The sequence below is a fragment of the Camelus bactrianus genome, chromosome 4, assembly GCF_048773025.1.
Source record: "Camelus bactrianus isolate YW-2024 breed Bactrian camel chromosome 4, ASM4877302v1, whole genome shotgun sequence".
NCBI classification, from domain to species: domain Eukaryota; kingdom Metazoa; phylum Chordata; class Mammalia; order Artiodactyla; family Camelidae; genus Camelus; species Camelus bactrianus.
The window spans coordinates 30,551,280-30,569,669 of NC_133542.1; the positions used below are offsets into that span (position 1 = coordinate 30,551,280).

At 38.3% G+C, this 18,390-nt stretch overlaps 1 protein-coding gene across 12 annotated transcripts in view; it reads left to right on the top strand.

The window, feature by feature from the left end:
* The window catches only part of SPATA6L (spermatogenesis associated 6 like), a 52,431-nt gene that overhangs the window by 24,574 nt on the left and 9,467 nt on the right, over positions 1 to 18,390 (top strand). For 8 of the 12 annotated variants that reach the window (XR_012506356.1, XR_012506357.1, XM_045504970.2 and 5 more), the window contains 6 exons: positions 3,136 to 3,257; positions 8,354 to 8,431; positions 10,861 to 11,100; positions 13,190 to 13,292; positions 16,016 to 16,050; positions 16,916 to 17,112. Coding sequence is in view for 10 of the 12 variants with exons in the window: in XM_045504970.2 (XP_045360926.2) it covers positions 3,136 to 3,257; positions 8,354 to 8,431; positions 10,861 to 11,100; positions 13,190 to 13,292; positions 16,016 to 16,050; positions 16,916 to 17,112 (775 nt within the window). In the remaining 2 variants the exon portion in view is untranslated. Of the gene's footprint in view, positions 1 to 3,135; positions 3,258 to 4,911; positions 4,967 to 8,353; positions 8,432 to 10,860; positions 11,101 to 13,189; positions 13,293 to 16,015; positions 16,051 to 16,915; positions 17,113 to 18,390 lie in introns of those variants that run through there. The other 4 variants (XM_045504971.2, XM_074361624.1, XM_010967886.3 and 1 more) reach the window with 4 other exon arrangements.

Here is an 18,390-nt window from a genome sequence, read left to right on the forward strand (position 1 = left end):
CTTCCCCCCTTCCTCTTTATCTCTTTATCATCATTTTAAATTGTATATTTATTTGAATTACTAACACTTGTAGACTGTAAGCTTCAGGAGGGCAGGAATTGTATTCATCTTGTTCACTAGTATATATCTAGTGTCTAGAACTCATGGCACATAGTGGGTTCTCAATGCATATTTCTTGAATGTATGAATGAAAAGAAATTATTGAAAAATGAATGAGTAGTAAGAGTTGGCAAAGATTTTAGAGAACATTTAGTCTGTCTTTTTTTTTTTTTAACAGTTGGGGAAACTTGAGTCTCACGGAGGGTAACTAGTGCTTACTGAGTAGCTAATGTAAGCAGGTACTTAAGTAAGTTATCTCATTTTAATTGCTAGTTCCTTCATTCAAGAAGCATTTATCAAGAGCTCATTATGTACCAGGCACTGTTCCATAGGCTTGGGGCAGTTTCCAGGTTGCTGCACTTTGCTGCTCTTTTCTGAACATCACTAAAATTCGTTTTTAAGATGTCTGTCATGAATGATCTCTCAAGGGGCCTTTGAAAGATGTTGACAGTATGGCCCCCTTTCAGGTGAGATTATCTTGGCTGGGCCTTGTACAGGTAACTGCCCTGAGAAGTAACTGCCCTTTATAGGGACAGCCTTGCCAGAAATTTAATAATGAATGGAGCAGACAGAGTCACTGCTTTGATAGAACATTCGTGGAAACAGATTATAAATAAATACCTGAACAAAAATATCAGTCAGTAGTAACTGTTAGGTTGAAAATAAAATAGGGTGATGTGATAGGGAGAGGCAGGGTCCTTTAGGTGGAGTTGCCACTATTCCGATGAAATGACTTTGAACCAAGGCCCGTCATCTGATAGGAGGGAGCTAGCCATGCAAAGATCCAGGGAAGGAACATTACAAGGAGAAGAACAGTGGAACAAACCTCTAAGGTAGAGGCGACCTTGGTGTGTTTGATGGTCAGCAGGAAGGACAAAAGGGATGCTATGGAATGATCAAGGAGGAGAGTGTTGGTAAATGACATGGGAGAGGTGATCAGAGGCCTGATTATAGAGTCTTACAGGCTAGGATAAGATGCTTAGGTAAAAGTCCCAACCTAATGTATTTATAACATCGCAGTGTGTGGAGAAGAGATGTGAGTGCAGGAATGGTCAGGGCAGCCGTCCAGGAGAGAGCAGGTAGGGGCTTGGACCATGGCAGTAGATATAATGATAGAGAGAAGGGAACAGACTTTAGATTTAATTTGGAGATTAGTCAACAGGACTTGCTAATGGATTGATGTAAGGAGTGAAAGAGTGGAATCAAGGGTAAATCCTTGATTTTTTATTTTTTAAATTTTTTATGGGGGAGATAATTAGGTTTGTTTAGTGATTTATTTTATTTTTGATTTTTGATGGAGGTACTGGGGATTGAACCCAGGACCTTGTGCATGCTAGGCACACACTCTACCATTGAGCTATACCCTCCCCCTAATCCTAGATTTTTGGCTTGGGGTATCTAGTACTGGTTCCTCTGATGGAAGGTAGGAGAGAGCTTATTTGTGGGGAAAAAAATGAAAAGTTCTAATTTGGACCTGTTATGTTGGAGATACTACAGGGCATTTAAGGTGAAACTTGGAAGATGGATAGGATCTCAATAGGATGGGAAGGAAGAATGGATGTTTCCTTAAAAACAGCGTCGGCTAAGGAAGTGCATGGCCATGGGAGAAAGATGCATTGTCAGTTCATTGTGGCTGAAGCATGTCTGAGAAGAAAAGAGTAGAAAGAATTGTTATATTGAAAAATATGGAATATATTCTTTTGCACTTTGATCCTTATTAGAATTCAAACATTCTTATTATGTAGAGTAAGAAGGAAGAAATTAATCCGTCAAATTGTTTGACGTAAGATCAGTTATTTTCTACAGTTGATGCACCAAAATATACTCTCATCAGAATTCTTCTCACAAGTGAAATAGCAGTCATGAAACAGTAAAGCAGCCTCACTGTCTACAGCTTTTTTCTTTGCTAGTACAGGGGCCACTCTTGGTCCAGACCACTTGTGGAGCACCTGCTTTGTAGGCAAGGAGGGCTCAGATGGCAGCTTCTCCTTCCTTCAGCTCAGTAATTCTTAATCCTCTTACACCCAAGATCTTCTTTTGGTAATAAGTATTTAGTAGTAACCCTTTTACCGTACTGAAATCATATTCTTGGTTAATATAAACAACTTATACAGATCACTGCAAAAAAATCCGTATGGTATTCCAGCCATTATATAAAGGAGAAACAAAAAGGAAAGTGATTTAAAATAAAATGACATGTATACTAATGCATAAATGTTGAGCAAAATGTGGTATTTGGATGTGACATGACTTTCAAAATGCCAAAAGAGCCTTGGTAAAGATCCAAACAAAGCAAAGTTCAATTGTTCCTTAATTTACGTGGTATGTGCATTCCTGAAAATTCAAGGTATTTTTAAATTGTGCAAAAAAATTGTTTGTGTGTAACTGTTAGGTTCCAGGCTCGGATAACTATAAAACGGCTTCTCACCTGAAAGAACATCTGGTAGGATGTTAGAAAGTCGTGCAGGAGTGTTTTGGGCATTGTAGGACACCCTAAACTCTGGTTCCTGCCCATGAAATTTCCCCATGAATTTCCAAAATGTCCTTGAGGTTGGTACCAGTACTGCTGAGAACCACAGCTCTGGCTGTTCTCTGGGCCACTGGGACACTGACATTCCTGCATCACAGAACACAATGAACCCTAATCTACACTGTTCCCTTTGGGTGAACAAGGCAGACAGTGTTCTGTCCCTAGGATCTGGCCCACAGTATGTCCTTAGAAAGCATTTGTTGAGGAAAGAATGAACGGATGGATGGAAAGAGATTTTCTTTTTTGTCTGTTTTGTGTAGCGACTCTTTAGATAGTCTTTTTATCTGTTATGTCTTGGGAAGATTTTTAAAAAGTATCCATGAGATAGAATGTAGTGGGAAGTCATCTGCCTCTTGAATGACAGGGGCTGTAATCAAAATGTCTATTTTATCTGAGTGCTGTCTCTGCCATCACCTGTCTAAGCTTTTGTTTTGTTAAACTTGGGGATGTAGATACATCGTTTTCAGAAAGTAAATCTATATTTGCCTTTTCTACTTTCTTTCTAGTGTGGGAAGAGTTGGCCTACTATGAAGAAAACACACGGGATTTTCTTTTCCCTGAGCCCAAGCTGACTCCTCACCCTGGGATGTGCAGGGAGGTGCTCATGAAGACGGCCGAAGGTTTTCCAGTAAGTGGTCCATGCCTGGCTGGGCTGCTACTGGGAGAGAAATTCTGAACATTTTATTCCTGGTAGGGCCTGCTCTTGGACAGACCGCTTCATCTTGGTTAGTACCCCAGTTGTTCTGTTTAGCAGCCCCGATTAGATGCCCCACTCAAGGTACTGAGTTATCCTGATTCCCACTATTGATCTGAGAGGTGGGAGTCTTACCTAATCAGGCTCAATCATTGCCATATTCACATTGTCACATAGTTACAAAAAGATTGCTTTTTTCAATTCCTCTTAATGCAGAGTAATTGAAAGATTTAATATCAGTTTCTTTAATCATAGCCATTTAAAACAATAATTAACGCATAATAACAGTGACATAGAGCAGTAATAATAATAATGCTGCCTCTCATTTATTTTGTGCTTTTGTTTTTTCTTATGATATGATATCTCATTTTCCTCCTAACAGTTCTTAAGTCAGCCAAGGCAGATAATATGATCTCCATATAATGGAGGAGAAACTGACAGAGGTTCACAGACTGGTATTATTGAAGGATCTGAAAAGACAGAGCAGTTATTTAGTTGACTATCTATTTGGGGTGACATTATCTGAACCCAAATTCAAAATACTCATTTTGATGTTATCTGTGATGATTTCTAACTCTGCAGCAACTCTGACAATGTTCTCTACTTTTATATCACTTGGATGACCTCTGTTTTAAGGGCCACATCTTTGTGAATTATAAAAAGCATATTTAATACTCAACTCTTCTGGTACTGCCCCATGAATCGCTATTATTTAAATTTAATAATATGTTATTGTCTCCATTTTGTTGAGAGTACCATGCAGAATATATAACACACAGGACCTCTGTTTCTATGATGTTTATGATGATAGGACTTCAGGTTCTAATACTTCAACCAGCAAACATTCATCAGAAGTTCTCCTAATCAGAATTCCTAATGACCATATCCTTAAGCCCCCCACAGTCTTGGAGGGTTTGGTGAATATCACTGATGTTTTCTTTTTCTCAGAGATGTTCTTTGTATATCACTTATATTTGTGGTACTCGTAAGATGCTCACCTTTATTATTTTGAGTTATTGGGATTTTGCTCTTCAGAGGCAAAAAAGGGATAAAAACTGATAAGAATCAGGTAAGGGATACCCTTCATATTAACTTTGGCTTTCCTAAGTTTTCTGTGAAATAAAATCCACCTTCAAACAGTGGGATAGTATCCAGCCAAGTCTCAAGACAAGAAGAAACACACTTTCTTGTATTTTCCCAGACATTGTCTCTGTTTAACTTTATGGACGTAAGTAAGAAGAAGAACCTACAGAAAGTTGTATTTGTAGTTACTTACTAAATGTAAGGTAATCATCAGAGAAGGAGCTTTAAAACTGCAGGGAAAGACCTCCATGCATTAGAGGTAAAGTGTCGTTTCTTGCAATGAAGTTAATCAAAGTATATTTTAAGCAATTTGTAAAAAGATAGAGGAGCTCGATTTCTCTCAGATGTTCTGTAAAGCAAAACAAAACCAATTGCCGAAATTTTAATAATAGCTGACGTTCATGCTAGCTAGATTCCAGTTACTGTGCTGAGTTCCTTACATGGATTATCTTGTTCAATCCTCCTTAACCCTGTAAGGTGGTTACTATTATTTTCCTCATTTTAGGTTTGGGGAAGCTGGCATGGGGAATTTAAGGAATGTACTCGGAGTCATAGAACTGGTGAGCGATAGAGCAGAAATTCTCATGCTGGCCTGTTGGACTTCAAAGTTTGCACTCTTAGTCACTGCATGATGCATATTCGTTCATGTTTATTTCAGCCTGGTGTCTAATTGCTTTTCATTAATATTGTAGGACAGGAAAATAAATGACATGTGTAGGTCAGACAAACCATTCACTTCATTTATTTTCTCTTGTTAATTCATTGAGAAAGAGATTTATTTCCTCCACTAACATGTGACTTTTTCTTTGTATTTCCATATTTTGTTTCATTTCACCTGATACCCTAACAGCCTTTTTTCCCTCCTTTTTCTGCTGAGGTCAAGAATTTTGGTGGGGACAGACATAATTTGTTTTCTTGTTAATTGAAGACTGAATTTATAAAATAAGCAGAAAGAATATTAGTTTTTAAAATTATTGACTTTTAGTTAATAATTGTGTTTTTTCCTTAATGCAGTGATTCTAGAAAAATTCTACCGTTAAATCCATTTATTGACCTAACCACTGTATCTATCATCCAACTGCTAAGGAGATTGCACAAGATAGAGCCTATAAATTTCAGTTCTAAACTGTTGTGCTGTGAAAAGAAAACCTTCCCTCCTTATTGTCCTTCGGTCGTTGCCAGGAATAGAGTTCATATAGGTGAACAACAATGTGTTTACAGGTTGTGAACTCCTTACTGACAGGGGACCCTCCTCTTCTTCTCCAGGCAGAGTGGAACAGAGGTTTGAAGACCTATTGGGCAGCTGCATGTATAGTGGTTAAAGTGTGGACTCAGTTTGCCTGGGTTCAATCCCAGTTTTGTTACTCAGTGACTGTGTGACTTTGGGTAAATTACTTAATCTCCATATACCTTAGTTTCCTCAACTGTAAAATGGGAGTGATAATAGTTCTTCACTTACAGGGTTATTGTGCAGGTTAAATGAGATAACATACGTATAGCATTTAGCATAATATCCTATGGGGCAATGAGAAGATTGCACCAGTCTGTGGCTCATGAGATGACTTGTTCAGGCTCAGGCAACTGGGCCACGGGGAACCTGAGGCTTCGCGCATGTATGAGGTTTTGTATTCCATCAGTAGTGCTGTGAACTCAGGAACCCCCTGTTCCCCACCCTCCTCTTGTGTGGGCAGTCTTGATAACTGGAGGTGAAACTGTGCTGGTTACATTATTTTATTAAATGCCTCCCCCTGCCCCCCGATTATCCAAATCCATGCAGCAACAGGGCTCTTGTGCTTATAAACCTGGAAATCTTGAGTTACCAGTCCAGGCTTAGCACTCTTACGGGCATACTGTGCATTCTAGAGGGGAAAAAAAGGAGCTTGAGATGTAGGTTGTATCTGTGAGGACTTGTTCTGTCAGACAAGATGAATGCACAGGAATGCATGTGCATAGGAATTAATGAATACATAGGAAACAGGACTGAGGAATGAGGGTGCGGCCAGGCTTTGGGACAAAAGCGGGGATGGGGGAACACCCTTGGGACAAGGAGTACCTGGGCAGGTGGTGGTATCTGTGGGAGAGGCAAGCAGAGGGTCCTGTTCAGAGAATCTGCAGGTGAGTTGATGGGGTCAACTGAAGACAGTGTAACTCAGTCAGATCCAAGTCCTCCTTCTGTTTTGACATTTACAAGACTAATGACCTTGGAAAAATTGCTTTATATCTCTCTAAGCTTCCTTTTTTTTTTTTAGAAAAATAATTGTATTTTAAATGACCGTACAGTAAAATTGACTTTTTTGATGCACAGTTCTATGAATTTTTAATATATGTATAGATTTGTGAAACCACCATCATGATCAGGAAACAGAACAGTTCTATCACTCCCCAAATCTCCCTCTTGTTATCCCTTGATAGACACATCCTCCTTCATAATCTGCTAATCTGTTCTCCATCACTATAGTTTTGTTTCCTTTTGAGAGTGTCACATAAATGAAATCACATAGTCTTAATCATTTGAGACTGGCTTCTTTCACTTAGAAAAATGCTTTTGAGATTCATCCATGTAGTTAGTTGTCTGTATCAGTAATTTGTTCCTTGCTATTACTGAGTAGATCACATCATACAGATATACTGCAGTTTACTCACCTATGAAGAACATTTGGGTTACTTCAGGTTTTTGTCCAATTGTCAGTTTTATCATTTATAAACTGAGTTGGTGGTAATAACTTTACCTTCCTTATAGGATTATGAGAAGTAAGTAGGAGAGGGTATATGTATATGATATATAAATATATCACAGTGTTTTAGACCATATGGTACTGAGAAGAAATTGAAGTATTGATCAGTGAAACAAAATGAAAAGTTTGGAAATGAACATAAATATTTTGTATAATATATAAGGCCCATTTTCAAAGCTGGTAGGTAGCAAAGGAGAATTTCTGTCTGTCCCTCCCCCTAGGTAATCTCATTCAAGTCCATGGTCCAGTGTTTTAAATAGAGTAGCTAAGTGTATGGACACTAGAGTTGGAATGCCTGGATTCAGTTAGCAGCTCTGCCATTACTAACTGGACAAGTTGATTCAACTCTTTGTGTCTTAGCTTTCTCATTTACAAACCTGGTCATACTATTAGGATTAACCTCATGGGTTAATTGTTGTGAGGATTAGATGAGTTAACATATGCAAAGCACTTTGGTCAGTCTCTGGCACATAATACGTAGCATTATATAAGGGTTTGGCTATTCTTATTATGTATATATATATTTTTATTTTTTCAGCCTTGTTGTATAATTGGCAAAAATTGCATACACTTAAAGTGTACAACTTCATGTTTTGATGTACATATACATTGTGAAATAATTGCCACAATCAAGCTAATTAACATATCCATCATTTAATATTGTTATGGTTATTTCTTTCTTCTTTTTTTGTGGTGAAAACACTTAAAATCTACCCTCTCAGGAGATTTCAAATCTACAGTATGGTATTGTTAACTCTAGTCACATTGCTGTACATTCCATTTCCAGAATGTATTCATCTTGCCTGTTTGAAACTTTGTCCCCTTTGAACAACATCTCCCCATTTCCCCTGTCCTTCAGCCCCTGTCAACCAACATTTTATTATCTGCTTCTGTGAGTTTGACTATTTCATATTCCGCATATAAGTGAGACATGCAGTGTTTGTCTTTCTGTGTCTGGCTTATTCACTTAGTGTTGTGTCCTCCACGTTCTTCCATGTTGTCACAAATGCAGGGTGTCCTTCTTTTTAAAGACTGAATAATATTCCATTGTATATGTGTTTGTTATGTATATGTTTAGGATAATGTGTGTAGGTTATGCCAACTACATAAAAGAGCAATTAGATTCTTGCATGATTTCAAATTAAGATGGGATGAGCAAAGATTGTCTTTCCAATAATTTTATTTGTTTCTTTCATGCCATCTTATTTTCAGGGCATTGCTCCCAAAATAGAGTTTTCTACAAGGACAGCTATCAGAGAAGGTGTGTTTCTGCATAGAAACAGATTTCTTGTAAGTATAATCAAGAAGCCAGTGATAGAAATGTCAGGAATTTTCTCCACAAATTTAAGGAACTTCAGCCCAAACTCAGTTTTCCAAGTTTAGATGCAACTGGACAAGTAGAAACCTGGACACCTATTGCTAGGTTTGAATTTCCATATTCAGACTGTTCAGCCTATCACATTAGAGTATGTTTGGCATGTATTCATCATGGCATAGTTGGTCAGAGTGACCCAGAAGCTGTGATCACAAGCCTGACATGTAGGCTAGTAAGCTTTTGTTATTGTTGGCCCATGACTTTTACTCTTGATTTTATGATCATAGTATTTCCTTCCTTCTGTGCTGAGGCTGAAGCTCAGCGTTGTATTTGTGGGCCATCTTGGTAACCATGATGATCTTGGGGCAGCCATGAGCACTACCTTCATTTTACTCTCTTGTTTAGCTCTGATTTCTCCTTCACCCTGTTTTTTTTTCTTTTTTTGTTTTACTTTATTGTCTGTAATTTTGCAGCCATGTAAAATTCTTTCTAAAATGATATGGAGAATTAATGAAATAACTTGTGGAGCTTCTCCCTGAATCTAACCTGTGGTCCTGGAAGAATACCTTGTAAATGTGGGCTTTGGGATAAAGGGTACTGAATGAGAAGGGTCGCTAATCTGTGCAAATCCATCAACCCCCTGAGCATCATATCTCATAAATGTGAAGCCAGTGATTAATTTTAAGGAAGGCAATAGGTGCTTTTTAGTTTCTTCTTATTTACCTACTGTTTTCTCCAATCTGATATGTGTGCACAGTGATTTTTTTCAGTTTATTATTCTTTTTCTTCCACCTCGTCATTTTAATCTTGTTTTAACCTCCTAATATAGATCTTCCTATATTACCTTTTTTAAGTACCTTCCTATATTACCTTAAAAAACAGATTGTGAAATAATCGGTTTTATTGTTTTCTTATAACAAAACTATTCCATTTATTTTACTTAAAGTACAGATAAGCAAAAAGGACAAAATAGAAATAAAAATTACCTGTCATTCTTACTATCTAGAAATGACCATGACTAATTTTTTTGAATATAGTCTTCTGTACACATACATGCACACTTTTAATTTTTAAAAGATTAGGATCATACTACACCTGTGTATTATTTCATATCCTTTTTTTCATTTGATATATCATGAACATGTTCTCATGGCCTTAAGTTTTCTTAAGCCAGACTGTTTTTCATGGCTTCATAGTATTCTACTGTACAGACAGATGTACTGTAATTTTTATGCCAATCATTTTCCTGTTGTTGAATACTTAGCTGATGTATCTATCAGTCAGGGTCCAGTTTCTGTTATTTTAACAGAAAGATTTAATGTGAAAAAAGAAGGCTAGACAGAGTTGGAAGACTGAAAGGAAAAGCGGCACACTGAAGTGATGGAGACAGTACCTGCAGGAAGCAGCTTCCACCTCCAGAGTTGGGGGAACAAAGGGAAGAGGTTGGGTCATTAGAACATAGAAGCTTGAAAAAGAGACCCCCTAGGAAAGGCACCCAGACCTGTGGAGAGGGGCTGCTCTCCTGGTGCTTCCTCACGAATTCAGAGGGGAGACTCTGATGATCTGGGACTCAAACCCCTGAGGAGGGACTCTGATCACTGCTGGTGCCTCAAGAGCTTGGAGGAAAGATCCTGTAGGGCTACACTCAAATCTCTGAGCAAGGGCTCTGGCCAGCTGTCTAGTTCTGGATTATGGTGGGAAAAACACAATAAACTGGAGCCATTTGCTGCTGTCAAGGTGAAGAATGGTTGCTGGGGTGATGCTGACAGGAATGGAATGCAAAAGTGGAAGTTGCGGGTCAGTCTTCCTTCTCCAGTCTTGTAGCCTCCCTCTAGCACCTTCTAGTGTTGGAGCCTAACAGAACAGCTGGGAAAGCAGAAGGAGGGGTTTGCAGAATACCTTGAAGCTGAATATAGAAAGGTGGATTTAGAGCTGAGAGGAAATTGCTTACTTACCAATATAATTGGTTTCTAATTCGTGAACTATTCTAAGAATTTCTGTAGCTATATATATAGCCATAATAAATTCCTTGAAGTGAAATTGCTGGACCCAAGTATATGCCAGGTTCTCTCTCTCACTGTATTTCTGTATCTGTCAATCATTTTCCATTTTGGGGTGGGGGTATCTGATACTTTCCAAATTTCTCCTAATACAAATAAATCTCACTGTTAATAGTTGAAATATGTTACACTAGTGATATTAAACTGACCTGAAGAAAAATTAAGAAGAGAAATGCCCTTCCTTAAGTTCATGGTTTGTAAATCTGAGATGTTCAGTCTTCTATCTTAGTTAAACAAAATTTGGTTAAATACAGTTATATTCTGATTGAATTTTCTTCTTTAAAACATTTTTGTATTAAAAATTTTTTTCTTTTCTTTTTTTTTTTTTTGTTTTTTGGTTTCAGGAGGAAAGATACAAGTCACAAAGGCCTTTATCTACATCATATGGACCAAAATTCCCCTTAAGTAATATAAAGGTGAAGCCAAGGGAGAGTAATCTTGATAGACCGGTCCAAGGCATGCGATCCTGGGCACCCTCTCCATATTCTACCAGGCGTTTCTTTCAGGACCAGCCAGCTCAAATGAACCTTGGGAATAATTTCAAAATACCAGGAGAAAGCAAACCTCCATTTGTAGTAAGACACGTGAGCCTAAAATTATTTTTCAGAGTCCTTTGGAATGGTGAGGGTGTGAATGAGGGTGGAATATAGGAAGGCTGGACCATGAAGACAAATGGGTAAGTAAACAGAGGAAATTCAAATTGAAGAACAACTATGATTACATTACATTCACTTCCTAGAGTCATTGTCAGGAAACTCCTATAAAGAGGGCTTGTTCAGTAAATGTCTGCTATTCCTATTTTTAATTTTTGAAAATTATCAATAGTGTTATCTACCTATGATAACTCGCCTTTATCCAAAAGAATCAGTAAAGTGACAATGGTAGAAGATGCATATTGAAGGCTTTTGTATACTCTGTAGCAATCTGAAACTGAAGCCTCAGCAGATTTAAAGAAAACTGCTGGAATTTTCTTAATAAGGTTGCTGCTCAGTGGCTTTACTTTAAGAGCAGAAAGCACTTATTTGCAGGGAAAAGCAATGATGTGCCCCAGTCAAAGCCCTTAATTGAAGTTAGCTTGGATTTAGCCCTCAGGAAGTAGTGAGAAAATTTAATCACACTTGTCCTCTTAGTCTCAAATTTTTTGACTACTATAAAAGTAAAGACAAATACAGAAAAGTTCAAGAAAAAAATTGTCCATAGGTTCAGCAGAATAATAAAATCATTGTTTTATTAATTTGATGCATTCTTCTTTCACTTTTTTTGTATTCTAAGGCTTTACTTTTTTCCACAGTTGTAATTATACTGTACATAACAGATTAACTAATCTTGGTATTTACAGTTAATATCACATTAAAAGCATTTCCAGTATTCGTTCATATACTTCATGAACACCATCCCACATTCTGGTTCATGGCTTATTCTCCAGAATGGTAACTATGGTCAGGTTGTCAAGTTGATACTTTGACTTAAAGTCACCAGTGAGCGTGTTTATGTATTAGGCATAAGAAATGAAGCATGGTAAATCCCAGAGTTGAGAAGTGCTTTTGAGATGACTGGATACAAAATTGGTTTGTAGGTAGAACAGAGATGTTGTTTGACTAGAAAATACAGGATAACTGTTTTCTTTATGGTGACCTGGGTCAAAATGTCTGGCAAAAAATCTAGCAACCAACTCTTTAAACATGACTTCATAAAAAAATTATCAAATTGAGTTTTTTGAGTCTGATTTATTCCATCTGATATAAATTTTTATATAATACGACTTTAGTGTATGCCATTATGGGCTAAATAACCTTAAAATCTTGGAAGTTTTCTTAGAGAATTAAAACTTGCTTGATATTTTCATTTAACAAATTCTTATACAGTCTTTACTATGTGTCAAATTCTTTTCTAAATGCTTTATACATATTAACTCTTTTATTTAGCCAGTTTTCCTGATATTTTGATATTTAAGTAGAAGCATTAAAATATAGAGGATGTGATGTTGTCAAGACTGTGAATTCTAGTCAATATATTTCTTGAAGTAGAATGAAGAGTAATATCATAATATGCCTTCTTGAACTAAAGAAAAAACAAACAGAAATAAACAAAGTTAAAAAAAAATCCAGCAATTCTATGTCATAGCTGTTCTGGAAGGGTCCTTATTTCAAGTATTTTTGACCTGTTCACAGATCATGTTGTCCAGTTTAGGAAAATATGGTCACCTTAAGTGACCACTATTGTTTTTTCGAAGGTTATAGGCTCTCAGATTGGAAGGGAATGTGGAAGGCTGAAATGTTATCCTGTGATAATCCCTTGTCTTCAAGGAGGACCCTGCCTAGGCCAGCACTGCTTAGACTGTTTAGGAACATGAAACTCTGTCTTGTTTTCAAAGTACATGAAATAAACTTCACTCCCTCTTTTCTGGGCTGGAGCCTTACCAGTGGTTAGAATATGATTTGTGTCCAGCATTAGCCCATGTCCTTGTGTTCTAGCCTCAGCGAAGGCAGAGATACACAGGTTTCCCTATTGGGTCTAACCTTTACATACTTCGAGACTCTGATTCAGTTTGTTCCCAGCCTTCTCTTTTCTCACCTGCATAACTTTGAGGGGGAGAGAGTCATTACAGGTAATGAGCAGAGGGTAATACAAGCTACAATGGCATTAAGTCTTATTTCTTTCCTTTTCTTTCAGGTGGACAGTGCAAAGCCCTTTGGTGAGAACAGTTCAAAGCATCATTCCCAGAAGTCTAGAAGGAAATCTAACTTTTCAAACTTTCCATTTCCAATGAGAAGAGGTACTCAAGTTACATGTTACCTCTGTATAATTTCCCTGTGGGAACAAATGCATCCTACCTCTAAGCCTTCTTTCATTCTGATGAATCCCATGTTTCTTTGGAAACTCAAGACCTAGTTCTTAGGTCCCCTCCCATTGTGGAGTTTCCCAGAAGGGAGTTCCCACGGGCAGTCAGCCGAGAAGCTGTCCATTTCAGAGTTCCCTGAGCTATTGAAGGAGACTGCTCTGAGTCATGTGAGCACCAAGGGTGCTCTGCTTCTGGTTGTTCCCTGGCCAGGCTGGAAAAGCAGGGAGCAACTTTCCCTGGTGGGAACTCTTTGCAAAGGCACCACTGATAGCTAACATATAAGACTTGCTATTTCTCTGGATGGGGAAGAGCAAGGGATTGGTGGAGATCAGGCAACGCAGCATTTGCTTTACAAGGTTCTATGTCAGCGAGAAGAGGAGCCAGTTCTATCTGAAGCAGTGAGGTTAAGGCAAGGGATCTCTAATGTTTAGGTTTCATGATGCTTTTGCGTTCTTAACTATTACTGAAGACCCCAAAGAGTTTTTGTATATGTGTATTGATATCTATCAAATATTTAGCATTAAAAATTAAAACTAAGAAATTTGTAAGATACAAGAATACACAAACACATTTCGTTAGCCATCAGAGGGGTGACGTCATGATAGATCGTATAGCTTTTGGAAAACTCCATTGTATAGTCGTGAGAGAATGTGAGTGAAAAAGACAAGGCATGTTTTACTATTATTAGGAGAAGAGTTTTGACTTTGCAGATCTCCTGAAAGGTCTTGGGGACCCCTGGGGATGTCCCTGGATCGCAAGTTGAGAGTCATTGGGTTAAGGCATCCCTTGGAGGCCTTTAATTTATGATTGAAATATGTGAATCATCTCATGACAGTGAATTTAAACTATTCCTGAACTGAATAAAGATTCTTAAGTTAGCAAGGGATGGTGGTAGCCCATTCTCTCAACTCTTGGTGAGACTAGGTCTGTACCATCCCTGACAACAGGGTTTTCTATCTTAGGCTTGAAGGTTTACCCTTTTAAGGGGCTACACAGTGTTCTGTGGTAACTCAAGCTGGTGTTCTTGGATCACAGTGACTGTTTCACAGCAGCAAACCAAGGACAGAAGATAGGGTTTGAAGCAGAAAGTGCTTCATCACCTCTGACATTTAATTTAAGTGCTTTGGATTGAAAATCACCCATGCAGCCTGTAAAAGCTGCATTGTCTTCCCCATTACTGTGAAATCAAGCAACAGCAAATGTCCTTTCCTGGGGGGACAATTGGGCTTAATGCTAGCTCAGTTACAGTGGGACTCATATATCATATTGGTCTTGGCCTTTGTCTTTTCTTAATCCTGGCAGGTGGAGAACTAAGATTCCAGAGAGGTTACAGAATGTGTACAGGTCACACACCAAGTTTTTGGCATACCTACATTTAGAGAAGACGTTCAGACCTCTGGGCTCAGATGCTTGGAATCCCTGTGGCTTCCAAGCCAGACCTTTCCTTAGGTCACCTGTCAGCTCATTCATCCAGGCCTAAGGTAGAATAAAGCTGTGCTTCTCAAACTTGAATGTACATTTGAATCACCTGGGGATCTTGTTAAACTGCAGATTCTGATTCAGTAGGGCTGGGGTGGGGCCTGGGATCCTTCTTTTCTAACAAGCTTCCAGGTGATACCGATGCTGCTGGTCCATGGACTACACTTTGAGAAGCAAGGGACCAAGGGCCAGCCTCCTGTGAAAGGGAGTGTTCAAAATCAGTAGCAAGGGGCTTACTAGGCAACAGGGCAGGTTTGTGGCTATAGCTGAAAAAGGCCTTAGCATCGTAGACTCCCTGATCAGCTGGGAGTGGGGTAGAAGACAGCTTCCAGGATGAGATGGCCACACACATACGTGCATGCCCAGAGGATATGACAATTAGCATGCATAAAAAGATCCCTTTTTGTATCTTCCTTCTTATTGCCAGTGGCAAAGGGAAATCAGCAGTCCCTTGTCACTGCCCAAGCCCCAGTCTTCCTGGGGGAAGTCAAGGTGGCCTTAGCATAGCCTTGCAAATACTCATTTCAAAAGGATTTTTTTTTTCAATCTGGAAAAATCTCATTTAGTCTTGGTTTTGTCTATGTGTATTTATTACTTCACTTCTAGTAATTCTTACCATTCTCTGGCATTAGGTCTTCTTACTTATTAAGATTATTTAGGGTAATCATAATGATTTACTTTTGCTGTGTTGTTTTTCCAAGCTTTTACATATTCATTTATGTGTCTACCTTGGACAAGTGTACTCAAGAATTTCTGCATAAGTAGGATTTGATGTAAACCAAATATAAAGGGAATGGCAGAGTATATGTGTTGTGTATTAGAGCCACGTGACTTTCTTTCAAGCTCTGGGCACCTGGGGTTTTCCAGGCTGCTCAAGGGCTACTGAACGTATTGCTTCACATTAGACTCTCTTTTAACTTTCCTATGTCCATCCAACATGCTGTCATTAATATAACCTCATTGTTGACCTCAAGAGGCGAGAAAAACTCACAGCTAAAATTGCTGTGACTCGAGGGAGACTTAAAAGTGATAGTATAATTTACAAGGGAGCATTTAAGTTCTCTAATAATTCATTCATTGTGTAATATTTTTGTACTGCTGTGGAATAAATGTAATGGCAGCTTTAGGGGTAACTGGTAATAATAAGTCATTGAAACACCTGTTTCTTTTTTTTCCAGCTTCTTCTCTTGACAGCCTTGCAGCTAACGTAAAGGTAATTTTATGAGTAGCATTTGTAAAATGGCATATTGTCAGCTACCTAATGTCAGTTGTTGTGCTTTCTCCCATGAGTGGTGGAAAATATATTTTCTAGCTAATGCTGCCTGTGGAATTGCTGTAGTTTAACTTGAGTTGCTTTGCTTTAGTTGGTTTGTTCCCCTGTTATCATTTGTAGGATGAATCACCAGTGAGGGTGTATGTAGGCCCAATACCTACTCTATCAGTAGGGATTTTCATTGCTTTTTCTCTAATTGAATACCTTTATATAGAGAGGTGATAAATCACTTGTTGTTTATTTATTTTTTTAATTTTTTTATTTTTTAAAAATTTAACGGAGGTACTAGGGATCGAACCCATGACCTCCTGCATGCTAAGCATGCATTCTACCACTGAGCTATACCATCCCTCCTCATCACTTGTTCTTAAAGTTTGATTGGTTTGTTCGGATAAAGGTGCAAACTTCTGTGTTAAAAACATGAGAATTAATATATGCAAAGAAAATGGAGTATACTGTGCTTCTTATGCTGCAGCATTTAAATATTTTGTTAAAAATTTTATCTTTCCCAAACCCAATAATCCCTAGTCCTCATAAGTCAAAGTTCAGAGCATGAGTTTATTTTGGCTTGTTAATATATGCCAAAAGTACAGAATTTTGGTTATCATTCCTTGATCTTGACTCCTAAGCTTTTTGTTTCTAGTCTTCTCTACTCTGGCCCCTTTTTTATTTGCAGGAAATCCCCAGGGCAGGTATTCTGTCATCTTGCCCTCAGTTCTCTTCCTTGTCCCACCCACCCCCCAGCTCTAATTTAAACAAACAAACCAAAAACTACAACCAAAGATTAATGCACATTGTCACTCAGGTTATCAAAGAGCCAGATGAACGGATTGTTTTAAGGAATGAATCACCATCACCTTTAGATTCAAGTAAGTTTGGAAAGCCCTCACCCAGTTACAGTAACCAAGGGGATGCCGATTTCCACCAGGAAACTTCATTTGCCACCTCCCAGCACTCCAGAACTCCCAGCCCTCTTCTGGACCAGCCCCTTCTCCGAGAAAGGTCAGCGGCAAGCACCCATCTCTTTGCTCCAAGAGTGCCTTGTGGTCTGGCAGGAGTAAGGGAGGGTCACTTCATCAGTTTGCTTCCTTAGGAACATTCAGCTGGGGTCACCTTGATATGAAAACTATTATTCCTTGGAAAATAATCCCAAAAGTAAGAATTGTAACTTTTCTCTTACCTCTGGAAAGCATATCTCAGAATGTTTGTTGAAAATGGGACAGACAGCTAATTGGCATAGATACTATTTATCAGTCCATTATTATCTGTCATAAATTTTAAAACTCAAGCTTTTGATTTCAGCAGTATACATGAGTTCACTATAGAAAGTTTGGAAATTACAGAAAAATAAAAAGGTGTGAAAAAAAAATCACCCATAGTCCTGCCACCCAAAGACAAACATTATTAATGTATGGGTATATTTTCTTTCTTTTTTTCTAGACATGGTTTGTTGGCTTGTTTATATTATTGTCACACACACACTCTGTATTTGTCACACAAATATTCTGATGACTGCGTGTGACTGGAGGGAAAGTGAGAGATTTAGAGCAGGAACCTTTATTTTCCAAACTGGACTCCCTGCTAATGTGACTAACCATGCGGTTTGCCCAGGAGTGTCCCAATTTTAACCTTGACAGTCCTGCATTCTGGGAAACTTCCTAGTCTCAGGCACACTGGGACATTTCATCACCTTAAATCCAGGAAGTAGCCTCAAAGATACTATTTTTAAGATAGTTGTTTTGAATGAAGGCTAGGCCAGTCTGCTTTTCTCTGTAGTGTTAGTGATGAGAATAAGAAGAGAAAACCCCGTATCAAAATAACACAATTGCTCACAGAAGAACTTGTAGTAAGGATCCCAGAACAAAAGTGGCACTGAAAGTTTAGTAGGAAGGATGTTAAGTTTGAGGTAGACTAAGAAAGTGATAATGCATTCCTAGTATTTTTCAGAAATGATAGAATACCTTTATATTAAAATGGACTTGAAACCACATAAAATATTTTAGTAAAATCTATTAAAGAATGGTGAGTTCCTGATTAGTTACTTTATTGGAAGAAAATATCACAACATAGATTAGAAAAAATTGGCCTTGGGTCCCAGAGATGGTTGGTCAGAGACACATTCACACCCGTCTCTGTACCTGACATCCTTTCTGTTCTGGCTCAGTCTCTTTCTGCCAGCCTGCAACTCAGCACGTGTGCAAAGCAGGGGCTGGGGTTACGCCAGATGTGAAGACTTAGAATTGATTTTAAAGAGAGAAGGGAAGGAATCTTCAACTGGTG